The 26,324-nt window shown below is 33.5% G+C and overlaps 3 protein-coding genes across 4 annotated transcripts; 2 read left to right on the forward strand and 1 right to left on the reverse strand.

Moving 5' to 3' along the window:
* The first annotated feature begins 3,027 nt into the window (after positions 1-3,027).
* Positions 3,028-15,854, forward strand: LOC140978303 (N-terminal acetyltransferase A complex auxiliary subunit NAA15-like). Of its 2 annotated transcripts, XM_073443220.1 has the most exons (26): positions 3,028-3,235; positions 4,517-4,595; positions 5,264-5,346; positions 5,453-5,602; positions 6,500-6,615; positions 7,144-7,249; positions 7,986-8,057; positions 8,139-8,254; positions 8,451-8,583; positions 8,912-8,989; positions 9,070-9,123; positions 9,216-9,286; positions 9,563-9,617; positions 9,707-9,802; positions 10,902-11,030; positions 11,139-11,221; positions 11,313-11,543; positions 11,744-11,876; positions 11,955-12,059; positions 12,271-12,402; positions 12,770-12,826; positions 12,974-13,071; positions 13,234-13,292; positions 13,374-13,485; positions 13,573-13,673; positions 15,319-15,854. In XM_073443220.1, exons 1-26 carry the CDS (start codon positions 3,185-3,187, stop codon positions 15,513-15,515), a joined length of 2,697 nt encoding a protein of 898 aa, XP_073299321.1. In that variant the 5' UTR covers positions 3,028-3,184; the 3' UTR covers positions 15,516-15,854. The 2 variants fall into 2 exon arrangements, 1 of the variants encoding a protein (XP_073299321.1); XR_012175553.1 differs by lacking the exons at positions 13,374-13,485; positions 13,573-13,673; positions 15,319-15,854 and having other exon boundaries at positions 12,770-12,875.
* Positions 15,855-20,272: 4,418 nt separating this feature from the next.
* Positions 20,273-22,271, forward strand: LOC140978305 (auxin-responsive protein IAA17-like). The gene is made up of 5 exons (XM_073443222.1): positions 20,273-20,524; positions 20,867-21,045; positions 21,341-21,452; positions 21,547-21,608; positions 22,093-22,271. The coding sequence occupies exons 1-5, from the start codon at positions 20,319-20,321 to the stop codon at positions 22,128-22,130; spliced, it is 597 nt and encodes a 198-aa protein (XP_073299323.1). The 5' UTR covers positions 20,273-20,318; the 3' UTR covers positions 22,131-22,271.
* LOC140978304 (D-glycerate 3-kinase, chloroplastic-like) lies at positions 22,091-25,971 on the reverse strand. Its single transcript, XM_073443221.1, has 12 exons — positions 25,848-25,971; positions 24,707-25,038; positions 24,434-24,513; positions 24,302-24,353; positions 24,182-24,223; positions 24,016-24,094; positions 23,892-23,923; positions 23,742-23,810; positions 23,397-23,471; positions 23,177-23,293; positions 23,033-23,083; positions 22,091-22,811 (listed from the first exon to the last, which is right to left on the reverse strand). Exons 1-12 carry the CDS (start codon positions 25,873-25,875, stop codon positions 22,668-22,670), a joined length of 1,101 nt encoding a protein of 366 aa, XP_073299322.1. The 5' UTR covers positions 25,876-25,971; the 3' UTR covers positions 22,091-22,667.
* Between the last annotated feature and the right edge of the window lie 353 nt (positions 25,972-26,324).

Below are 26,324 nucleotides of genomic sequence, written 5' to 3' on the forward strand. Positions count from 1 at the left end.
ATGAGCCAAAAGTACTAATACGCCCTCTTTTAAGGTTGGATTTTCAATTCAAGAAAGGGACAAGTGTTGACATTATATTAGTATGAAAGGTCATGGATGTACTTAAATTTTACCCCACAAATTTGTTGTATATGACCTGAACCTGAGTGGAAATGAAACATAAGTTGTTCTAATAAACGAGAATCAGTCGGGTTTTTGACCGATCTATTTCACTTTGTCTGGGGAAAAATAATCATAAGACCTAGTTGTGTTAATCAACAAACGTTATTGATCTTTCTTTATTTTAATTATTTATGGTTGTGTGAAAGTTGGAAGAGTGTATTATGTATATATAATGGGATAGCATTTCTTAAATTAAACTACAATTATTCAAAAATAATAAATTAAATTATTAGATTATCCGATTCCAAAATAATGTAAAATTTTCCGTGTTGGTATCTTATAAATATATTATTTGGTAGCTCAAGAATATATATGCTCAATATTTTTAGTCAAGTGAATAGTAACTTTCATCAAATATGTGATTTTTTAAAAAAAATATTTAGATTGATTTTTTTTATTTAAAAAAAATGATGAGTTAGCCCAGTTAACCATCAACTTGATGTGGGTGGAGTTGAGGTTTTCCGACCGGCCAAGGCCAAATTCATAGCCGGTCTGTATTGACAGTTCTAATCGGGTATAACATCTAATTTGATCGTGGATAATTAATTTCAAATGTTCATATTTCTCATTCTATATAATTTTTTTTTTGGACAATAAACTTGCAATCTATAATGTTGTATTAATATACTGACATCGATCGATCTCTTCAATATTGGTCAAAATTTTGCAAACCTACCCTCCACTAATAACGAAAATTCATATAACATTAGTGAAATTCAAAGCCCCATTTTGTGCAGATGACATATTATACATACAAGATATTTTAAAAACTTACCAACAAACATATCTCGATAATCAAGACAACGTACAACTATAAATACATGCACACTGCACACCATTAAGAATAACCCATAAAGCGAAAAGAAATTAAATCCCAATAAACTCAAAGATGAAGGGTTACAGGATGGGAGTGATTCTGGTTCTGGCAGTTGCACTTATGACATTCTCTACGAATGCAGATCAAAAAGCTAATGATCTTGGTGATCTCTATATTCAATATTTTCAGTGTTTGAATGGTTGTATCTCACGATGTCATGGATTCCTTAAAATTTTTTGTGAAATAAAATGTCTCACTAAGTGTAGGGAGATTTTACCTCCGGTTCTAGCGAGAGCGCTGCCGCCAATTCCTCCGATGCCACCCATGAACGTGGATGCAGTGGTGAAAGATTGAGGGAGATCAAAATATGCATGGTTTTAAGCTAGAGTTAGATTTTATGCCATAAAAAGAAAATTAATAGAAAATACCATGCTATTGATTGTACTCTATTTTGAGTTTTATTAAGACTCGGTTTTATTATAATTTTGATGGTTCATTTTGATTACGTACGGTCAACATTAAAAATTGATGGATTAAAGTAAAACCATGAAGTCGAGTATAAAGTGATTTTATTAAATATTTAACAAGTTTTTCATCTAAATAATTCGTATAGTAACTATTTTAGAACAAATATGCATGTAGTTTTCATAACGATTTGCTTTGCAATGACTTACATTATAATTTATCATTAAGTTCGAAAATTTTGATGCTTAATGAATGAAAATTAAGTAAATTAATCAATGTGTTTGATTGGAAAAAATTTGAAATGAAGAACGAAGCTTAATGAACGAATATTAAGTTCGGTGGTTCTGAATTAAACTCGAAACAAGTTCATCGAATGTAGAAAGAACTTCAAACGAGTAGTCGGAACATGTAAGGGACGGAAACGAAAAAAAAAATTTGAACTTGAACAGTAGAAGGCGCGCAGGTGTGCGCGCATGCTACTGCCAGGCGCGCACCTGCGCGCAGGTGCGCGCGCCTGCCAGAAGCAGACGTGCACCTGCGCGCAGATCCGCGCACAGGTGCACGCGCCTGTGGCAGGCGCTGCCGAGAGCTGCTGAGAGCGCTCGGCAGCGTGCGGGCGCGAGCAGGCTTCGGGCTGTTTTCGTGTCCCTTCGAATTTTCTGGTATTTTTTCATTTCCTTGGCATTGTTTGATGATTGTGGTCAGTTACAATGGCCAAGGGACACTACTATGAATGAAAGATAATGTCTTTTCATATGAATAACATTAAATGCTTGATATTTTGAAAATCAAATACACATAACATCTTTTTGCATCTTCTTCTTCTTCTTTCTTCAAAAAGATAGAGTTTATTCATTTCTTTGTGATAGAACTTGGATATTTGAGTGCTCATTATTCAAGAGTTGTAGTTGTATCTTGGGAGAAGATTTCCATCAACCTCTAGCACATTGTGAGGGGCAAATTCTTTTTAAGGAGAAAGTGTTCAACACTTGCCTCTACAAGCCATTATTTTTGTTTTCTTCTTGCTTCTCATCTCAAATTTGAATACCACAAACAACAAAAATAATAAATGATTATATTCAATGTCCATGTATCATTCTCGTTTGATTCAATTTTTACAATAATTACAGATACAAAATAATTATATTTTCTTTATGTTTCAGTTTATCATATCTTTAGATGTACGTTTATATAATGTCTAAAAATAGCGTCCAAGATAACCAAAAAAATTATAATAAATATACTATTTTATCTTTTTGATGAAACTAAAAATCAATTAATCTTTACATATCTACTTTAATGACAGGTACAAATTATATTTCCTGAAAATATTTGATAGGCTTGAGACGACGGATTTCAAATAATTCATTTAAATTTTTTCAATTAATTGAACGATCATATATTATATAACTTTAATTTTAATAATTATAAATAACTATGATGTATCTCAAATTCATTTAACAAAATTTTCACCGAATCAAAATTTTCCATGCAGACGTGTTTAAATATTATTAAGACGACTGCTACTATGTCGCACTACAGGTTGCGAAATATTATATATGGGGCCTGGTGGAACAAGAATTGACTAACTTACCCTTGATCAGTCCTCTTTATCCTGCGTGGTATGGCAGCTCGGGAAACCCATTTCCTTGTATTTGTTTCTTGCGGTTGGACTTCTGATACACTATATCCCTATTCTGTAATTCGCTTCCTCCACGGTCAGCATTCGGTGTTGCTGCGATGGGCGCCTCGCTTCCCCCAAAAGAGGCCAACCTCTTCAAACTCATTGTTGTATGTTTTTCTTCATTCTTGTTTTTTTTTTCAATCAGTAAGCCTCGGTGAATTTTCGTAATTAAATTCGAAATGATGTAATTCGTAGAAACCTAGGGTTTTGAGTCTGTTATTGTTGATTTTATTGTTAAATTTTGATAGTAGGACTGTGCATTCTTCCGTTTTGAGTTGATGCTACCAGTGTCGAAAGATCCACCCTGGAAGATAGTCTTTTATTTAATATTAAGAACACTTTTCACAAGCTGTAGTGCCCCAGGATTAATCATCAACTAATAGAAATTTTAAAAGAAACTGCTGTTATAAGGTTCGGACTTAAAACCAACTAAAATGATAAAACTATCATTACCAAAACTGGAGTTCATAGGCCGTGTGTTTTAATTCTTAAATATTTTAGTTTTTCTTCTTCTTCTTCTTATTTTTAAATTTCTAGTTTTGGTGTGTAACAAGTGCTTTTTGGTTCCTCAGACTTTTGGTGTGATTTTATAATGTAGCTATTATTTTTAGAATAATTCGTTCATGTTTGATTGTATTTGAATTTACATTTTAATTGTTCCGATTTGAGAAAATGTTTTTGCCTCCGAAGTTAGAAAGTCGGTTTTTTTCTTCTTCTTTTAGGTGTGAAAATGCATTCTTTTTTCTCCCTGTGAAAAACGATTTTTTAATTTGATTTTGTGGAGCATGCTATGTGTGTTGTTGGTTTTAATTGTTTTGGCTGTGAACAGAAATCGAGAAATGTGCTTGTATCGCTTTCTTATGCTGCATACTTTGAAATTGGAATACAGGAAGGATTGTGTTTTTATTATAGATTTCTGGCTGTTTGTGATGAGAGCTTTCAACTTTCAGCAAATCTATGTTAGTACAATTTCCTGGAGAGAGAATATCAGTGATACTTAAATATATAGGAGATAGAATTCCTGAGCATGATGAAGTCTAAGATGGGATGTGAAATCACGAGTAGTATTTGTAGACTGTGTTGCTCCTTTGCTACTATACTGAAGAATAATATGATATCAATTATTGTCACAAACTTCTCCACTTCATATAGAATTTTTGCATTTGAGTGCTAAGTAAAGTTGCATCCAGATGTTGTGTTTGTGAAACATGATCTTTTGGTGGAATGAATTTGCTAATAGCTATCATATGCATCAATATCACTTGATTTTTGACTATGTGCTATCAAATCAACATTATTGAATGGCTAATAGTATCTTTCGCAAAGGCTGATGCTCTATTCAATACCTTTAATTTTACGATTTCAAACTTGATTGTAACATGATACAGAAATCGTATGAGACAAAGCAGTATAAAAAGGGTTTAAAGGCCGCTGATGCAATTCTAAAGAAGTTCCCTGATCATGGAGGTATGAGGAAATTTATCTGGTACTATTTAGGAAAGTTGATTATTTCGTGGTTAATAGCAATAATCAAATCTGTTTTTATTTATTTAAGTAATTGGACCGCTAGGAAGATTTGTTGTATCTTCATTTGTTTCATACCCTGGAATTAAGATTTTGGACGTTCTTAGCCTGGAACTATCTTGTTTGATGAATTTAGTGAGAAAGTATTCTGAAGATTTTTGGTAGAATCATGATTGAGATGTAAATTGTCTCCTTCAGGTTCCATGCCCTCTCTTGTATTTCAAATCAATTTTCTTCTTTGATATATTTCTGGTTTCACCGTCAACTATTCTATATTTTTGGGGAAGTAGCATGGCAAACCATTTCTGGTTGGCCTAATACTTCATCGACAATTTGGAAAATTTAAGAATGACCTTTTGGATTTGAGTAATCCAAGGGTGGGATATTTTTTTCATGGCTCCTGTCACCACCTGCAGTTTTCTCATTGACAATCCACATAATGCTAAACACTTGGCCTTGTGAAGCGAAATAGAATAAGTATTGGAAAGATAATTTGCTTCATCTCATGTGATCAAGCAGATGCCCATTCTTACATGGCCATGATGAATTTTCCCACTCTTGCTATTTATTTATTTTCTTTCATGTTTCGTTCTTGGTTTTTTTGGCTACAGAGACTCTGTCTATGAAAGGATTGACTTTGAATTGCATGGATCGCAAGTCAGAAGCTTATGAACTTGTTAGACTTGGATTGAAGGTTGATCTCAATCTTTTTCGTGGTTTAGGTTGAATTGACTTTTGCTTTATCTTATGCCCTCAGCTATAGGCTGACATCAATTCAAAGTCTTCTCTCGTTTGTGCAGAATGACCTCAAGAGTCATGTTTGCTGGCATGTTTATGGGCTTTTGTATCGGTCAGACAGAGAATACAAGGAGGCAATTAAGTGTTATCGCAATGCGCTTAAAATTGATCCAGATAATATTGAAATACTTCGGGATCTTTCTCTTTTACAGGTGCATAGTATCATCCATGCTATCGAGAAATATTTTACTTTTAACAATAAAAGTCTTGTTTACTTTGCTTTGCTCATGAGGTATATATTTTTAATAATATATTGTCATATAATTAGTTTTCAGATTGTAGTTTTTATTTCCTCTCTCTCGCTTAATGCGTACAATTCTTATAAAATGTAACTTTAGCTGGTTGATATAAAAATGTTAATAATTGAAATTTATAATTGAAGCAGGAATGCAAACAACTTAGATAATTATTAGTTACCTAAATATAGGTATCAGCTGTCAGCAACTTTACTCGATCTGAGGAGATAATGTGCACTAAGTTCTTCTTGTGCTACACGACATTGCATTGAGCTGGGTCATGTTGGGTAATGCACAGAATGTCCTGTAATATTTTAAATATGGGAGGGCCTTTGTCAAGGACAAAGAGATGGACTCACATGACTTTGATGTATTCCTACAAAGGACTTAACTAAATATTGACACTCCTTACCTTATTGTTTGTATGTAGTCTCTAAGAACCATAGATTTTGGTTGTTCAGGGTGGCTAAAGGCACCATCTAGATGCAGTTAACTATTTTTTTAATTAATTCCATTGGAAAATTTTACATTGTATCCTCTATTTTCTATCCATTATTCAGTCGTTCTTGCTGTCCAGACAACTTCATTTACTCAACCTATCTGTACTAGTGCTTCATCATGTAATTCCCAAAACTCTTTCCAGATAGATAAACTCTCAAGGAACATGGGGAAAATTTGAGATGTCTTTGCTTCTGTTTATCTTGCAAACTAAAAAAAGAATATATCATCACCTTTCTGTTTTCATTGTCAAATTATCAATTTATATTACAGCAGACAAATAGTAATGTCTATGGTTCCATATTTGTTTTACAGGCTCAAATGCGTGACTTGTCAGGTTTTGTTGAGACGAGACAACAACTGCTCACTCTGAAGCCAAACCATCGAATGAATTGGATAGGATTTGCTGTTGCTCATCACCTGAACTTCAAGTACGTTTTAGTATTTTGTTTCTCTTCTGTTACTGTAATTTTTTTGGAATGCGTAAGAGAGGGATTTTTTAGCTTTCTTCGTGTAACACTGTTAAATCTACAGATCATTTTTCATTCCCCCAGCCTGAAATAAAAGGTAGATATGGTGAAATCAGTAGACTCTATGGATTTAATTGGACCGATCCAAAAAATCAGCATTAATAAAAATGAGAGTAAACGTTAATAAATTATAGCTCTGATATATTAACTTTGTTCGAAAAGGGAAATTTATGTTGCACGATGAATGCTCTTTGAAACTATTTTATGCATGATTGATGATTAGAATTCACTAGTCAATGACAGAGATAAAATGTGCCGTCATTTTTGTGGTGATGGTTTGAATATGATGTTTAGTCATCATTAATTCATGTTCGTTTATATTATCTAATTTTGATAAGAACTACTGATTGATTAAAACTTGGTTGAAAGACTAGTTTATGGAGTTTGGATTCTTAGATTCATAATCTGCACTTATCTTTGATATACTAGTGGATCAAAGGCAGTTGATATTCTTGAAGCGTATGAAGGGACTCTTGAGGACGACTACCCTCCTCATAATGAACGTAGTGAGCACGGTGAAATGCTTTTATACAAGGTACCAGAGTTGGTTGATCTAGGACCCTAGCTAAGAGTTTGGCTCCTAGTTATTCTTATAATTGTCTGAAGTGTCTTCTGCCTTTTATTACATCTTATTGGTTAAAGAATTTGTAGCATGTATTGTTGTTAGCCGTGACTTTGTTATGCTTCAGAGATAATATCATTGGATTACATACAAATGCAATTTCTACTACTGATTGTGAAATTTTGAGTTCCATAAATCCTGAAAACATTCTTCTTTACATGGTTTATTTTTTTTGTTTCCTTTTGTTTCATTGGCATATGTGCTTGAAATTTAATCTCTTCATTGCTCTGTGTGTTATTAGCATCAAATCTTTCCATTTTCCTTTGTCTCAACATCAATATCACATATTGGCATAGACAACTGCTCTACACAAGCAGAACAGTTTAAAATTTTAAAATAATTTGGCAGAAATTTCTCTCTTATTGGTATTTGTACTCGTTATCGGAACATCATTATTCTAAAGATAATCTGGTTCTGGAGCTACCTATGGATGATTTACTGAATTCCTTCTAGTGTACGTTCTTGGAATTTCTGAAAATAGAAATTTGATGATCTGTTGCTTTGATTGATGTGGTTCTTCCTTTTTTATTACATTGCTTTGCAATAGCCTGTATGTTAATAGTATGCATATTGAGGATGATTCATTGGAAATGATTGTTACCTTGCATGCTTTTTTAGTTTTTACAATGAATCATATATTTATTTTCAGATATCTATACTGGAAGAATGCGGATTGATTCAGAGGGCTCTCGAGGAGTTGCTCAACAAAGAATCCAAAATTGTTAGTTATAGTAGTTGATTTAGTGCACTGATTTTCTAATTTCATGTTAAACTTCTCACCTCTTGTGATTTTGTGCTGTAGATTGATAAATTGTCGTGCAAGGAGCAGGAAGTTTCTCTGCTTGAAAAGCTTGGCCACTTTGATGAAGCAGAAAAAACTTACAGGATACTTCTTTCGATGAATCCTGATAATTACAGGTACCTAAAGTAAACTTTGTTTATCAGACACATCACACCAATCAGTTTTTGTTACCATATGTGCTTTAAAAAGTTACCTAGTTTCATCATTTCCCCCATTTTCTGATACTGCTATTTACTAAGTTTCATCATTTTCCGCATAATTCTCATACTGTGATTCACTTGAACAAGTAGATTTTATATTTTATATACTTAGGTACTACAAAGGCCTCCAGAGGTGTATGCAATTATATTCAAAAAATGGACAGTATTCTTCCGATGACATTGATCGCTTGGAGACCTTGTATGAATCACTCAGCAAGCAATACAGTAGGTCATCTGCTGTCAAGGTAGCAGATTTTTCTATCTTCTTCCATAATTTCATGTCCCCCAAATATTCACAAGCACGTTCTTATAGTCCCTAATATAGAAATTGCATTCAATTTCTTTCTTCATATCTGCCAATGTGCAATATTATCTCATGCTTCGCTTTCCAGATTTGTTTAATTCGAATCATGTAAATAATCAGTGTATGGTTCTGTATTTTTCATGTTAGTTTCCAAATCTATAATTATTGCCCTCGGAGAAAGGAAGGCCAGAATCTCAGTAAAGCCTGTCTTCATAACTTTTTCGGATTCTGCTTTAATAATTTTGTTTTTATTGAATATCCATCGACAGAGGATTCCGCTTGATTTTCTAAGTGCTGAAAAATTCCGTGTGGCAGCTGGAAATTATATCAGACCTTTCCTGACCAAGGTACTGCCCTCAATTATTCATTAAAAATGGCTAGCTGACAAGTCTCTGAGATATTTTTCGTCTATTGATGGCATATATAGGGTGTTCCTTCTCTCTTTTCCGATCTTTCTCCTCTCTATGATCACTCTGGAAAGGTTAGTTTGATTCTTTTATAGAATGATGGTTGCAAGTTTGAAGGATTGGAAATAGTCGATAGTGTTTAAAGACCTACCATACTATTGTGCAGGCAGATACTTTAGAGCAGTTAATTCTTGAGTTAGAGCACTCTATCAGAACTAGTGGTGGATATCCAGGGAGGTACCTTTACCTGCTTTTGTGATTTGTCTTCTTTAAAGACTACAACCTACTTGTTTTTGTTGGTTCTCAAACTCCAGCATAACACTTGTTTTTTGATTAGTTAAAACGACTATGGGCTACTGCATACAGATATGGAATGCACATTTCTTGAATATAATTACTGATTTTATTGTTCATCTAAATTGAATGGAGTGGACTGGATGTTATGTTTGAGAAGAATTTGGATTCTTTCTTCATCTTTCATCTAAAATAATTCTGCATCTGCCTTGTGTTCAGGGCGGACAAGGAGCCTCCATCGACTCTTATGTGGATCTTGTTTTATTTGGCTCAGGTTTTTTTCCTTCCATTTCTTGTGTCGTTTCTTCCTGGGGTTTGTTAAAGAAGATTTCTTTGTTATGCTAAGATACTTTCTTTATCCAGCATTACGATCGACTTGGTCAGTATGAAATTGCTCTCAGAAAAATTGATGAGGCCATAGAACACACTCCAACTGTTATTGATTTATACTCAGTGAAGGTAATCACATGTTCTGAGATATCTTGATTCTGAAACTGTTTAATTTATTGTTCTATGATGTTGGTTTTTTATGGCAACCTCCTTGAACTTTTTGTTTCCTTGTTAAAATTATATTTGGTGGATCACTTTGAAGAATCAGTTCCCCGACTTATTTACATATTTGCATTTGAGTTGATGTGTATCTTTTCATACATTTTGTACTATCCAGATTTTGTTTTCAGAGTATTATGTCTCGTGCAATTTTTCTTGATACAGTCATTATATTTCCTTTGAAGTAAGAGTTATCTACCAGACTTGGTGAAATCTCCATCACTCTTCCTGTTTCTAATTTTATTTTACTCTCGTGTGTGTAATTATTCACCGGAGTCTGAGTTCATGGGTGTTGAGGGATGTATGGAACTTCAAGTCTCACATCAAACAGACAACTGAAGTAATGTTTCTGCCTTTTTTTCTAGATATACCGAATTATCGAAGTAGAGATCCTGAAGCTGTATTAAAGTAAGATTCCTGTAATTGGACTCTTATATCTGGACATAAGAAGCTTGCTAGAATAATGAGATTATTGCCAGTGCCATGATGATGCCTGTGTCGACATTGAGACACATTTTGAACCCAATTGGCTTTAAACCACAACTTTTCTCTTATAGATGCTAAAAGGGTTATTGTAAATCTGTTCTTTATTTTGTTTACCCTTGCACATGGTGTGCTTTGAAGCCAGGACCTTAATCTTTGCAAACAAATGTTCCCGATATATATATATAGTTCTTCGGGCCAAACTCTGCAGAAATTGAAGAACATGATTCTTGGTTGCTCCGACTGTGCTAATTTCATCCCTTTTAGTCTTTGCTCTTACACTTGTAACTTGTAACTGTTGTTGTGCGTTTTCTGGTCAATTTTTGTGTGCACTTGATTTGATTCTTTATGAATATCATAGTTGGATTCTGTATGTCTATTGCATGCACACATCCATTAGCTGGTATACATATATGTGCTCCTCGGCATATCCCAGTTACCCTTAGATATAGACCTATAAATATATTTGTGACAGTGGTTCGGTTGTATAATATTACTGTATCTATGTGATTCCTTCTTGTTTCAGAGCCACATATTAAAACACTCAGGTGACCTGGCAGCAGCTGCTGCTTTGGCTGATGAGGCTAGATGTATGGATCTTGCTGATCGTTATGTCAATAGTAAATGCGTTAAGCGTATGCTGCAGGCTGATCAGGTTGAGTTTTGTTAAATTTTTCCTCTCCTTTAGACCTACCAAGGCCATAACTTGTTACTATTTGCAATTTTTCTTTGGTCATGCCCTTATCTTAACATTCTGTTCTAGGTAGTATTGGCAGAAAAGACGGCTGTTTTGTTCACAAAAGACGGAGAACAGCACAATAACCTTCATGACATGCAGTGCATGTGGTGGGCATATTTTCACTAGTTTGTAAATTAACTGATGCTTCCAACTCAAGAAACTTGTACCTAGGGCTATTATTCTTTCTTCGATTTTAAGGTATGAATTAGCGGCTGGAGAAAGCTATCTACGCCAAAGCGACCTTGGACGAGCTTTGAAGAAATTCTTGGCTGTGGAAAAGCATTATGCAGACATTATTGAGGACCAATTTGACTTCCATTCGTATTGCTTAAGAAAAATGACTCTTCGAACCTATGTAGAAATGCTGAAATTTCAGGACCGTCTTCATTCGCATTCCTATTTTCGGAAAGCTGCTGCTGGAGCCATCAAGTATGTGCTCTCTATTTCTCTTCTGAAATGAAGAAATTTTTTTGGCACTTATTTTCTGCTCAATGTTGTTCATTATAAATTGGGACCACCATGAGCTGAAGTATTGCTTATATCTCCTGCAAGCCCTGTAACAGAGTAAAATTTTTTAGTATCTCCCTTTCAGATCCTTCATCATTTTTGACGTTTAAATTGATATGCAGATGCTATTTAAGGCTACATGATTCTCCTTCGAAGTCATCTGCAGAAGAAGATGAAGAGATGTCAAGGTTGCCTGCTTCACAGAAAAAGAAATTGAGGCAAAAGCAGAGAAAAGCTGAAGCAAGAGCTAAGAAAGTAATTAACTTTGCAGACTTGCTTATGTGAAAGAAAGTAATTGAAACAGTTTGTCCATCATTGCTTGCATATGTGCAGGAAGCAGAAGTCAAGCAAGAATCAAATGTTACTGCTGTCTCAAAATCTGGTAAACGTAATATGAAACCAGTTGATATGGATCCCCACGGGGAGAAGCTATTGCAGGTACTCACCATATTTAGATGTAAACGTTGAAAGAGTAATAATATGGTTGAAAATCCATTTAATGAGTTTCACTCCCTTCTCCAGCCAAGTTCATAAATTAGCCTAGTTCATCTTCTTATTTTGTCTTCTCTATTCATAAATACACATTAAGAAGATGCAATTGGCAAAAATGAAATGTAGCAATATTTTACTAAGTCACGTATACATGTAGGTTGAAGATCCTTTGATGGAAGCTACAAAATACTTGAAGCTACTTCAGAAGCACTCATCTGATTCCTTAGAAACACACTTGCTCTCGTTTGAAGTTAATGTGAGAAAGCAGAAAATCTTACTTGCATTACAGGTGAAGTATTCACTAGGAAACTCCTATAGAGGCTTGTTTTTGTCCTCTGTTGCATTTTTCTATTTTGATCTCAGCTGAAAGTTTTAGTTGGTTTAGTATAGTTAGTCGATTATAGCAGTGATCTTCCATCTAGTGAGTCAATTATATCAGTGATGTTCCATCGATTTGTGTATGATTTTTCTGTGTGCACATTGTACCAACAATAGTTATTCTTAAAAGCTCTGTCTCATGATGGACGATACTTTTTTGTAATCTCTTAGCCTTCATGGAATCTCACATTTGGCTGCTTCAATCAAAGGATTGTCCTTTTTCTCTTGTTTTTTTTTTATTTGTGGACGAAATGAAAATCACCTCTTTGTTTCCACAGGCATTAAAACATATGCTGCGATTAGATGCTGATAGCTCGGAGACACATCGTTGCCTGGTATTCCAGTTGCTGATGGTTTATTCCTCACAACATAATGCATACATATGTATATGTTGCATATTCTTTACTTCACTTTTCGTTGTAGTTTTTCATGGCACTATCTGCTGTTTGTTTGAACTTGGAGGTAAAGTTTGCATTTTGCAGATAAAGTTCTTTCATAAAGTGGGATCTCTCCCAGCACCAGTAACTGATACTGAAAAGCTCATATGGTGCGTTTTGGAGGCTGAACGCCCGTCATTTAGGTATTTTATTATTATTATTATTACTACTACTGTTATTATTATTATTTTTACTTGGCCTCCATTTATTTGGGGAGTTCTTTCTAATTTCTGACTGTTATCTGTGCACTAACTTCCGGTTACACATGTTATTTGAGGTTGCCTTTCTTTCTTTTGCTTTTGTAGCCAGTTGCATGGAAAATCTCTCATTGACGCAAACAACCTCTTCCTTCAGGCACATAAAGGTCTTTTACTGGCTTTATTTAGGTGTTCGTTGCTGCAATTTTGGTGCATTTTAACTGGGGTTTTTTTATTCTTGTTGCCAGATTCTTTGAGGCACAGAACTGCTGTAGCAGAAATGATGATTCTTATGGAGCCAAGCAAGAAGAGCGAGGCTGTTAACCTGATAGAAGAATCATCTAACAGCCTGGTTTCTTCGTACGTCACTTGATAAAAATTTAAATTTTCCATCTTCATACTCATCTTGATTCTTGATCTTGAATAGCCTTACTTTTAACTTTTCAGAAACGGAGCTCTAGGGCCAGTGAGAAACTGGAGACTCAAGGACTGCATCGAAGTCCACGAGTTCCTAAGGAGGATTTTAGACGACCATGATGCTGCATCAAGTAAGCCTTCGTTTCCTTGATAGTTATATTTTCTTTATCCTGATTATGATATTTGTAAATTTTCTGGCACCCTGTCCTGTAATTGTTGGATTGCATTACTGATTGCATCGCGTGTCTGCGTCTAGCTTCTAGCCCTTGTACATTCAATATTCTTTTGGGTTAAAATTCATTTTAATCCCAACTTTTAATCTCTAAGTTTCGTCATCTATGTATTTTTGAATAGTGTATTTTCATCATTGTGTATTTTATAACGTTAAAATAAACTCGTCTTTTTCATGCTAAAATTTTCTAGAATATAAACTGAATAAATTTCCCTTAATTTATTAGAGAATTTTGAAACTTAACTTTTAATATTTTACATGACAAATTACATAGTTATAGATGTTTGAATTTTTTTAAAATGATTGAAATATAACTATATAAGTATATACTTTTATACGTCCAATCAAAGATTTCTGTCTTCATTAAGAAATTATAAATATTTTAAAAATATTTATTTGAATAACTTATTTATAAGGTGGTTTAAACCAAATAAATTTTTTTAAGTCAAAAGATTAATTTTTAAAACGTTTTGAATAGGAATATCTTGTTAAATTTTTAATTTCTTATATCTTGTGATTTTTTTATCACTGTAATCGGTAAATACTTGTATTTAAAAATGAATATGTAATCTTCGGACTAGTTAGTATTAGAAATAATTTTATTTTATTTTATTGTTTATGTTGTCATTTATTAATTTCAAGAAATAACAATGAATATGATTTAAATTACATAAATTATATTGTTTACATAACATTAAACATTCCCAAGAAATGCAATAAATTAGTTGGATTTTGTGTTTGAGGGATGATATGGGCCGTGGTAATAAAACACATGATTAAATTGATTGTGGTTGTGAAAACATTAGGATGAAAATTAAATGATTAAAAAACATATTGATGAATTTTATTTTGAAACTGAAAATCGGAATTTTACTCCAATCTTCTGGTATTGTATAGCGCCAATTCATGTAACATTTTCATTAATGCTTTTGCAAAATCACTGTATTTTGTGGGGGGCAGTAATCGATGACACAATCCTACAATCTGCTAGGCTACTTGCTCCAAATGTGGATAGAGAAAATAGGAGCCACAGTTCAAAGCGACAAAAAACAAATTAAAATTTCTATTTATTCTGACGGGTGGTAATGATTACAAACTCGAGTATAATATAGGCACAAAATCCTTTTTACTTTTTTTTTTTTAAAAAAAAAGTTATTCAGACAAACGAACAGGTGGATCTCCCTTGCCTCCTCTTGCTTTTGGGTTGAAACTAGGCCAGTTCTCTGTGCTTAAGTTGGTAATGCCTCTCTAAATCGAGAACAAAGTTTTTGTTTATGTTTACCTTTCTTTCAGTTCCTTTTTCCTAATGCGTTTATTTTCTTAACATTCTTATGAAATTCAGTGGTATGGCAATCATTGTAAATTTTCATTGATGTTTCACTCGCTGTGCATACAGAAAAGTGTTTTTGATTTTTAGTATATTGGTTATGTCTTGTGCCATACAAATTTGAGCAACTTGAAGCAACTAAAAGAACATAAATCATCGTACATTTGTATCGAATGAACAAGATTCTTTTTATGCGTTGGGGTTTACACTTTTGCAGGATGGAAGGTTCGATGCGCAGAGTATTTTCCATACTCAACGTATTTCGAGGGCATCCACAGCTTTGCTGTCCGAAATTCAGCTTCCCACCAAATCCACAAAACGCCTGAAAATGGTGGCATAAACAATTCAATTGCTGGTCCTAATACCTTCTCAGTTCCATCGAATGGAAACTTAGAGAAATTGCAGGCATTATAAAATCTTGCCATTCACTAGACCATTCTGACATTTGCTTGCAGCGATTTATCTGGAAAGAAGTAGTTACACATTCCAACGATCAAACAAACAAAGAATCCTAGTTGAGGATTAGGAGTGTAATGAGACGAAAGGAGAAAATACTGCCATATGGGCTTCACATTTCCTCCTCCACAGCAAATTTCATCCGATTCTGGTACATAAATGTTGCGAACATGTAAGCCTTTTGTGGTTACGTTTTGCGGTCGCATCATTTATTATCTCCCTTTCTGCTCTGTTACTTGGTTGGCCTGAATCTATAAAGAAAGAGGTTATCTTTGATGAAAGAAAGAGTTCCGGGAACTGATCTCTCACCTCAGGAATTTTTTTACACTAATCAATAGATCAGCCTACGTCAATAGCATGTTGTATTTTCTCATTATTCTGGCCGATTATTAATATCATGTATAAATTTCTATTTGATGTGGAATTTTGTTGGGGGTTATGAATAAAAGTATATTTGTTCTTGAAATATATCAAGGCTTTTGTTAGCCTAATTTTTACTGTTATTCCAACTTAGCATGCGATCTGCTGGTTAAGTATCATGTTTTGCTTGTTATCTAAACCAACTCTTTGTTAGGAGCAGGCAATTTTTTCAATAATATTTTATCTTTATCATCCTGAAATAAATCATTTTTCCCCTTAATCAAAATTGTTGTGTTCATATAACCTTGTTAGCCAGCCCAAGGCTAATGGATTTTAAGCATTTGCATGCCAATAAAAGTTGAGACTCGTCCACATTTCATGGCAATCGTGACCACTTTGTCTCGAGGGCTACTGTTTTTTTTTTAATATAGAACGAAGATGAGGATTTATCTAATATAAGTTAAGCTTTCTGACACCTCAAAATTCTGTTGGAGTCCCTTCATTTAGTTGATAACTCGTCTCTTTCTGACCAAATATTAAATCCACTCTTTTGAATGCCAGGCGTAGAAAATTCAACGCGATATTTTGTTTGAGATAAAGGCTACAATTATATTTGTTATTCACGTGAAGGTGGTACGAAGCCAACTTGAAAATTCTATCTGTCACGTGGATGCATTACAAGGTTGCATGTATGACCAAAAGTGTGTGTCAAATATGGTCACAACGTGAGTACATTAAAGATTTTCAGGGAAGGGGAACTCAATAGGGTTAGAAAAATTTCTTTATTTTTTTAAAAAAAAATTTATATATTCTTCAATCTTTTATAAAACGTCAAGTTGGTTTCGTAAAATGTTGGTTTTTAAAGTGAAATTAACTTGTAGGCATTAATGAGAAACCCTTTAATACCCAACAAGAACATAAATAAACCACTTAACGAAAAGGTTATATGATTAACCATTTATGTATTTCTTTATCTAAACATATCTTGTATGAATTATGTATGACAAAATCTATATCATTTCATTTTTTACTTGACTGTAAAAATATGTGAGATTAGAATGAGTTATGGAAGACCATAAATTATTATGTTATCAGAATATATTGATTTATCATTTTTATATCGTACATTATTCTTATCTCATCTCACATCTCACAAGACAAACGACTAGATATCAATAATCGCTTCCAAACTCGAATATATATATATACATATATGATCGTTCTATAATCACGATTAACTATACGCATCCTTCATGAATGATATTGTGAAAAAAGCTGAGTACTGGTTTATTATACACACATTATTGATCACCGGCAAACTTGAAAATTTCATTATCATAACATGAATTTCTAGACATTAATAATTAAATTCGTAAAGGAAAAATTCTTAGTCAATCCAGACATTATAATACACGTAGAAATTATTTTTCCTAGGACCACGTTATCCCCAGACGCCCGGACACCTACGAAACAAGATAATTACATTTATAAATTATTTATATTTTGTTGTACAATAATAATGTTTTATGTCGGCATTCTTTGAATTATGTGAGCGTACGATATTTGAAAAAATTTATTTATTTTCTCCGTTTAAATAATCATGTTCTGAATGTTAAAATGTTTATATATATCTTAATTTTTTAAAAAGAAATTTAAATTTAAATTTTCCCAAAATTATATTCGATTACCCTCTAATTACTGTGTATAGTCCGGGAGTCTTATTAGAAAGGAAAAGATACAAATTAATTAACTGAATAATGTTATATACGAGAATAAAATGTTATGTATGTCATTACATGATAATTTTCCATTTTCCCTTTAATTCGAACAATAATTATTATACTTTAGCATTTAATTCTTTTAATAATTTATTGACTCTTTTAAAAAAAATTAAGTTTTAATACTCGAGCTTGTTGTAGCAACTCATGATATTCGACTCTTTCTCGAATGTTAATTTGAAGAGTATGTCTCTTGTGAGACGGTCTCACAAATCTTTGTCTGTGATACGGGTCAACCCTACCGATATTCACAATAAAAAGTAATACTCTTAGCATAAAAACTTTTTCATGGATGACCCAAATAAGATATATGTCTCACAAAATACGACACGTGAGACCGTCTCACACAAGTTTTTGCCTAATTTGAAACAACATAGAGTTGTATGTCTCTCTTCTCCATTATATTTAGTTTTGAAATTAAACCATACAGGGAATCATTTATATTTTCAATTAGCTTGGTGATATATGTTATAACAAATCATATAACTAATTTCAGATTAGTATGAGTTATCAATTTAAAAATTAAAAAAAAAATTCAGAGTTTAAAAATCATTCTCGAGATCATAAAAAGGTGGCACGATCTATGTTATTGTAAATTATATGACAAAGTGAAAGGTCATGCGAGTCGTTCATTTCATGTGTTCGTCCGTGGATCACTGTTCAATGGTCAAACTAATTAATTAGTTTCAGGCAGGCGTGGGGAGATGAATCAAGCACAACTTGCTTTTCATGGTACTGAATATCATTTAAGGATCTTTTATTAAAAAATACCAGCAGCATTAAACATAATTTAGAATGCGTGGCTTAATATATTATAATCTAAATTATATTTAAGTAATGTTTCCGAGAGTTTATTTTAAGTATTTAAATTTTTAGTAAATGAAATGTTTGAAAATTATACATCGAAACTGAGAAAATTTTAAAATAAACTCTTACAAACACAATTATAATATATTTTGGCATAGTTTGGTACACTTGATAACTAAATGATTAATAACTTATCATCCTTCATCTAATGTTTGGTTCATTTTTTAATAGCCCATGAAAATTGGATGGGTCCGTGATAATGGTGGTTCACTATGGAGAAGACATCCCTCTAATGTGCAGGGATATCTACATGATAAATAATAAATTCTATGAAATGACATTTTTGTGCCCCCATTTCTCAAGCATTGGGATTTAAATTAATTTTAGATATTTCTTCGAAAAAAAATTGCTATTGATATTGTGTTAAGACATACATAATTTATATAATTTTAAAAATATATTTTTGTTATTAAAATTTAAAACTAAATAGTTATTATTAAAATGAATCTATACTATTTACTAAACTTGCGATATTTCGAAATTNTAAATTTAATCACTCTTATTAAAGTCATACCAAATATTAAATATAATATCCTACATCTTATTTATTTTTAACTTATCTTTATATTATGTATCGTATATTTATTCTATCATGTGTATCAAACTATGTCTAATATGATATTGTAACATGTAGATGTTTCTAGTAACAAAAAGAAGATTATGTCGCTGTGCAACATGATTAATCCCACAGGTAACTTTTATTTTTCTTTCATATAAAAATTGGTAGGGGGAAGCATGTTGACCCGATAATCTTGGAATGACGTTTGATAAGACTTTAAGAGTGAGTGAACACCAATTGCATACACCCACGTGTCATATGGTCCTAAAGAAAACATAATAATAATAATAATAATAATAATAATAATAATAATGACCCGACAAAGCAACAGCTTCACATGGGTGTGTGTTGCAGTGCTTTAGGAGTTGTACATCCGACATGATGCCCCCACTTGCTTTGCCTTCATCACACGGTTTACCAACACCTACGGGATATTTCCACGTGGAAATTTATAAAATAAAATGTATCCGAAAATGTTATTTTTTATTAAAAAAAATAATAATTGATCAATGTTAAAAATAACAATACCCTTCCACACAATGTCTTTATTTATAGAAAAGAAAATGAACTGGTCAATACAATGAATTATTAAATTTTTTTATTTTGAATTATAACTTTTATGATGAATTTGATATGAAATTGTTCAAATTTTTCGTACCAAAATGAATATTGATTAGATCTGAATCTAATACAAGTTTTGTGTCGTCGATGTTTAACAGATGATAATTATATATTTTATATGATGAATCATTCTGCCATTATTACTATTAATTGTGTAGATCTTGTTGAAAAATATAAACTTTTGAGCTTCTTTTGTGATAAATTGAATTTTGTTTCAATATCAATACTCATTTATTAGTAAAATTGTTATTTATCTTTTTATATTTTGGGAAGATTTTGATTTCAGAAATAATTTGGTTAGAGAAATAATTTTATTTGAAATTTGTTTTGTTATTTTCCAAAATAAAAATATATTATACATTGTAAAATTTATCGTAATGCACCTTCGAAATGACACGTGCTGTCTCTTCAGACAGACAAATCGAAGCCGCTGTTCAATTACACGTGTCCGAAGATAAATGGTCCTTCCAAACGACATCGTTTACTTTTCCTTTCTGCTCATATAAAAAGTCGCTTGACCCATCCCTCCTCCGAATCAATTTCTAAAGCCCATCAATTTTGCAGGAGAAGGGGAAAATGTCGTTGGAAAGAGTAGCAGACTCGCCGGAAACCGAATATTCCGGCGGATTGAAAACGGATCTCACCCTGGGATTGCCCGGAGCTAGACCGGCTCAGGAGCCAAAGGCCGGCGAAAAGCGCGGGTTTTCTGAGACGGTGGATTTGAATGTTGGTTCCAATTTTGAAGACGAGGGTGTTGTCTCGCCAAAACTTCCTCCGGCTAAGTAAGTACCAAAATGTAAAATATTACTAAGGATATTAGACACTACGAAAGTTATCGATGGTCGGGGTTATGTAAGAATGATTTTTCATTGAGAATGATTTTTCATTAATCAAGGTGGCTAATTGTTAATCATGCAGTTAATGATTCAATAGGCAAATTGATAGTTGTTGATTGTTTGAGGAAGAATTGAGTTAGCCACCTTACTTTTATTTGCAAAAGACTAAGCTTTGATATTTTATTACACAACGTCCAATTGATGAGTGCAAGAGTTGGGTTGATAATGTAGAATAATAATACATCAGATGAAATACCAACTGATTGCATTTCTTTGGTATTATTTTAGATCTCAAGTTGTGGGATGGCCACCGGTGAGATCATATAGAAAGAGCGTGATGAAAAATTGCAAGTATGTGAAGGTGGCAGTGGATGGGGCACCTTATTTAAGAAAGGTTGATCTTGAAGTTTATGCTAGCTATCAGGAGCTATTGGCTGCATTGGAAGACATGTTTACATGCTTAACAAGTAAGACCAATATTCATGTTTAGTACTCAGACTTCGAAACAGGCTAAAAATTGGGCTTTTCGGGATTGATGGATCCCGGATTTGATAATTGGAATTGTTGTCTAAATGTATTCCGTGGGATGAACCGCAAAATTTACTTTTAGAAAAAATTACATGAATATGTAGAATCTTTTCATTTGAGGAGCCAATTGTTACTCTGGCCAACATGGATATGCTTTTGATTATGTTGATCTAATTCTTAGTTAGGAGTTTGGACACTGATTTTTGGATTCCTATTTTCCTTACTCTTGATTAGGCACTGTTTTGAATGAGAGGAGGATCATGGATACTGAAAATGGGATAGAATATGTGCCTACTTATGAGGATAGAGATGGAGATTGGATGTTGATTGGAGATGTTCCTTGGAAGTAAGTTCCCAAAATTGTTTCTTTTTTGAGTTTTTGGTAATTAAGATTAATAATCTGTTGATCTAAATATTATTATTCTGTGGATTTTGGTTAGAATGTTTGTTGAATCATGTAAGAAGCTGAGGTTAGTGAAAAGCTCAGAGGCCGCTGGATTAGGTATGTAAAACATCTTGCCTCGTTCGTGTGTATCTACTTGTGTATAATATGCTCAAAATTAAAGAATTACTATTCAAAAATCATATTTTTTGGGGAGAATTTGTCATGTTACTCGCTTCTTTAAGTCACAACCCATTTGCCAAGAGCCCTTTGACATGCCTCTCTCATTGAGGGGGGAAAAAGAAAAGAAAGACCGTGAAGGAAGGTGGTTAGTTTAAAGTCCCACCACCAGAATTGTGTTTTAAAAAATTAATAATAATAGCCCAACCATTTTGGTCGTGTAGCAAACACCAGATACGATCGATAAAATGAAGCTAGATTTGGACATTTGGTGTACCAAACTTTAAACTAGTGCAGTTGTTTAAATGATATTTTCTTTGATACAGAAAAGAAATTCTTGTTTATTTTGTTTTAAAATCTGCACTAGTTCACAATATTTATGTGAATTTTCGAATCTCATCATATATTTTTGTTTTGGTTACAGACCCCAAAACTTCTTCAGAGGTTTCGAGCACAAGTTGAGATAAAGTCACCCTCCCTGGCCATTCTTTACATGTACAGAAAGGCCTTCTTATGCTGATTTGAGGAGTTATACCTGTAATAGGGTCGGGATTTTACTGATATATAAATATATGCAATAAATATTTAATGCCATTCAGTCAATATTTTTGCTCTTTATCATTTTGAAAATCTAGTATATAACCTCCTCCACACATGAAAAGGATCGTAATTGCTGCTCGTACTTTTATTCTGTTTTTATTTTTAATATTACTGTTAATGTTCGATTTAAAAGTAATCATCGAACAGTCTAAATAATATCAGTTTACCAGTCGAAAAGAAATACTCTAATCATCAATGCAAGGATTTCGCTTTCTTCTTGTTTTCATTTCCACTTCACTATCAGCATAAGAAATCTGGACGACGTATCTGGTTTTATTGAATCATCAGATCTTTTAAAAGATTGAAAATTAGGCTATAATAATTATTACATTCAGCAGATACATACATTAAATTAAATTTAAGAAATGGCCCTGTTCTTAAACTTGACAAGTACTGATGTCAATGAGTAAGAACAGGATTCCTGCCCACGTCGACTTCAAAAACCAGTAAATGCTCTGGATTTGCCCCATTCGGTCCATCGGAGTAAAGGATAGGGTGGTATGCTTTGTATGCAGGCAAATATCTTGAAACAAAATCCTGAACCTGTAATCACAAGACGGGGAAGATAAATTATTTATTTCCTTAGAAAAAATAGATTTACAGGTTCGTCTGGTAAAACGGGTTCATTTTGGTTTGTTGTTTCTGTTTATTCTGTGGATGAAAAAATTTCACGAAGGAACAAATAAACCTGCATCTTTGTTAGTATCTAAGCTGTTATGTGTTTATATTGTTAAGTGACAAACATATTTCTATCTTTTCCCTACCTCGTCATCAGACATCCCTGGTTTTCCATCGTCCCTCATGGCAACTTCAGCCTGTGTATGCCACCATGATATAGCGTTCATTTAAGTATTGCGAGTTAGAAAATTTTCTAAAACCTTAAAAACGAGGATACATGCTCGACTAACCTGCAATCGCCAATGATATACACAGCCAGGGTCCTGAATCTTGATTACTATCCAGGAGTCTATGAACTTGTCCCATGAATCATGATAATCTTTTAAGTTATTATTAACTGTCTCCAGCTGAAATTTTAAGTTCAGGAGCAAATTCAAGTAATTGGTTCGACTAATAACATCTTAAATTTGCAAAAGAGATTCTATACTAATGCCAACAAAAGATCTCAACCTGAAGATCGACTGCTTTCACGACTTCAGGAGGAAGGGGCTTAAAACCAAGCATCCAACCCTCAAACAAAACCACCTGTTGGCCAAGAAAGGTAAATATAGTGATTCTGACAATGCAACAAAATCAGTTTTACTTTGAGCCTTGTGGCAAACAACCCATTTTATAAAATTATTGGCTTTACATATCTGATTTTTTATTTTTTCAAATTCAATACAATATTGGATAGCATGTTATTTTTTGGTTGTAATTTATTTCGATGTACGACAGTGGATATCAAATGGTTTTTCAAGCGATGTAAATTTAATCCATTACAAACTGCATATCTGACCTATCATGACCACATACCGTTAGAGGCCCCTCCACCTCTGGCCATGTGGAAGGATCAGCTCTGTCACCTCGACCATTATATGCAGACTGCAAGAAACATATGAATTTTTTATTCTTTTGACCGTCCATACATCAAGATCAGAAAGTCTTGTCTTATGTTTTGCTTACCTTGTTATACCGAGGAAGCTTGATTTTTTTCCCTAAAAATGGGACAACATTGTTTTTATGTTGACCAATGAAAGTAAAAGATCAACACAAAAATTATACAAAATATAGGCTTGCAACAACTAACCTTCTTTTGTCAAACTGCCTATTGCTTTCAGCGTCTCAACGGATAATGAAAGGTCATGGCTTCCGGCGTTACCACGTAACTGTGGTAAAATAAGTTAAAAATAAAACCTTCATCCAACATTTGCTATAGAAAAATTGTGATTTTCAGAAAGGATGGTTTGAACTACCTCAAGAAGTTCGTTTTCAGGATTGTTTTCCCTTAGTTTGGCCTGCAATGGTATAATGAAAGTTCTTTAGAAAGAAAATTTACTTGATGCAACATAAGGATTTTAGCAGTGAAACCATACCTGCTCGTCTGCAGTCAGGTAAAAGTCATCTATAGATATAGTTGCAGATTTCCTGATATTCAAAGTGTTGGCTTTTTAATATTGATTTGCGGGGTTCTATGAGTTATTTTTCAGTAAATATTAGCATCCTACCTTCCAGTAGTTCGGAAAAGATAATTCAGGGCATCGACTAGCGTAGTTTTCCCACACCCTTGTGGTGCATTGAAACCGATCTGCATCCAGATTCCAGAGTGATGATAAATAGGCAACACCAGTAGCAATTTATCTAGAGATGCTACTCTTGCCCGCGTTTCCCCTTTTTTTTATTTTTGTACTTCTAGATATTTTGTAATGAACCAAAAATCTCAAAAAAATTTTGGTTCCAACCCTTCTAGAAACATGTATATAAGATAAAATTTAATGTACCACTAGAGGGGGGATTTCGTCATCTTCTTTGAACATGGAACGATGGCGAGAAACTTCTTGCTCACACCACAAGAAGACTGGCACATAGTAATGATAGATCCGAATTTTCTGAGTCTCGGTAAGGTACACTTCATTTATCTTAAAAAATCTACACAGCTTCGATCCATACAATGTCCACTTGTATATGGATTCAGCCACCTTCTCTGGTTTTAGGCCTATTTCTTTTAAAATGGGACCCGAGCAAATAAATTCAAAGGGTTCCTTCACAGAGGAAACTTCAGCTTGTGCTGAAGGAAAGGCATCCCGCAAAGGTTGTTGCAATCTTAAACTGCCTGAACAAGCACAGAAGATGAAAAATAGAGCAAGGCACTAGACTCCAATAGGTTCTAAGAAAATGATATAAATCAGTATAAATACAAGAAATGGTCAAGAAAATTGATACAAACCATTAATATAAAGTTCATTTCACTGAAATCACTTTTGTAATTTCAAGAGACGACACCAAAATATTTACCATTTTGTAGTTTCAATTTCTTCATCATGGTTCACTTTGATGGATTTCTAACTGCATTTAGTGACGTACCAAAGAACCAATATCTAGACACAGTTATTGCATCTACTAATGTTTTCCATCAACCAGAGTTACTACTCACAAAAAAAAAATCGACATTCGAAGTACACCAACACTTGCTAAGGGCACGAGGATTTGACATGTAAGAGATGCAATGAAAACCTTACTGCGCGCATGCCTCTCATAGAGAAGAGCTCTCGCTATGGTTCTGAATCAAAGTCAATAATCCAAGTGCGTTTATTGTGTCAAGATACAGGCACAATGACCATCATGATTCTTGTTTGTAAGTAAATTTTTCTTCTTTTAAGATTAATATTCATCATTCTATAATCTAATCTGATATTTAAATCCTCATAACTTATCAAAACATATTCTGTCGGTGAAAGCGAGAAGAAACAATACACTAAAACAAATAACAACAGTGGAAAAAGAAAAAAAAAAGTCATCTCCATAAAATTTGAACGCATTCAGTAATTCCATTGATCTTGCGTATCCATCAAATTCAACTGAATGGAAAAAAGGAAAACCGAAAAAAAAACAAAAAAACAAACACCCGTATCAAAACATTACCCGAGGATTTTTTGGAGAAGGTCATCATCTGGGACGTTATCAAATCTGCTCACTTCTTGGTGTTTGTTAATAAATACCGAAGCTGGCTAGGAGTAATGCTATATGTTTTATAGATAATATCTATGGATGAATGGACAAAGTGATGACGTCAGAAAATGCGTTAAACTTGAACACCAGCTCTGGCGCGAGAATGCATGGCAGTGTGAAACGATCGGCTGAGGTGGCAGAGCGATCTCGTTGTATTTATTTACTAATATGCCCTTCGAGCTATTCACAGTGGATTAAATGGTCCTCGAGAAAGGAGTAGTTTTATGACATGCAGCATGCATTCATGTATATTGACGTTTATGATTATTTAAAATCAATCCTTAAACTATTTAAAAGTAAGGGATTGACGATTATTTTGGTGCATTGGTTTGGAGGCTGCTGTCCAGACCATCGTATGTCTTCTGCAGTCGATAAAATATTGTGGGATTG

The sequence above is a fragment of the Primulina huaijiensis genome, chromosome 6 (assembly GCF_012295235.1).
Source record: "Primulina huaijiensis isolate GDHJ02 chromosome 6, ASM1229523v2, whole genome shotgun sequence".
Taxonomy (NCBI): domain Eukaryota; kingdom Viridiplantae; phylum Streptophyta; class Magnoliopsida; order Lamiales; family Gesneriaceae; genus Primulina; species Primulina huaijiensis.

Bases quoted from the DNA above. Each gene is read 5' to 3' on its own strand.
- LOC140978304 (XM_073443221.1), bottom strand. From the start codon at position 25,875: ATGATGACCTTCTCCAAAAAATCCTCGG. The intron at 24,514-24,706 runs GTACATTAAATT...ATCTGGATGCAG, and splicing joins ACGAAATCCCCCCTCTAGTG to ATCGGTTTCAATGCACCACA. The intron at 24,354-24,433 runs GTAGGATGCTAA...TTTGAATATCAG, and splicing joins CTTTTCCGAACTACTGGAAG to GAAATCTGCAACTATATCTA.
- LOC140978305 (XM_073443222.1), top strand. From the start codon at position 20,319: ATGTCGTTGGAAAGAGTAGCAGACTCGCCGGAAACCGAATATTCCGGC. The intron at 20,525-20,866 runs GTAAGTACCAAA...GTATTATTTTAG, and splicing joins CCAAAACTTCCTCCGGCTAA to ATCTCAAGTTGTGGGATGGC. The intron at 21,453-21,546 runs GTAAGTTCCCAA...GATTTTGGTTAG, and splicing joins ATTGGAGATGTTCCTTGGAA to AATGTTTGTTGAATCATGTA.
- LOC140978303 (XM_073443220.1), top strand. From the start codon at position 3,185: ATGGGCGCCTCGCTTCCCCCAAAAGAGGCCAACCTCTTCAAACTCATT. The intron at 3,236-4,516 runs GTATGTTTTTCT...AACATGATACAG, and splicing joins ACCTCTTCAAACTCATTGTT to AAATCGTATGAGACAAAGCA. The intron at 5,603-6,499 runs GTGCATAGTATC...TTTGTTTTACAG, and splicing joins GGGATCTTTCTCTTTTACAG to GCTCAAATGCGTGACTTGTC.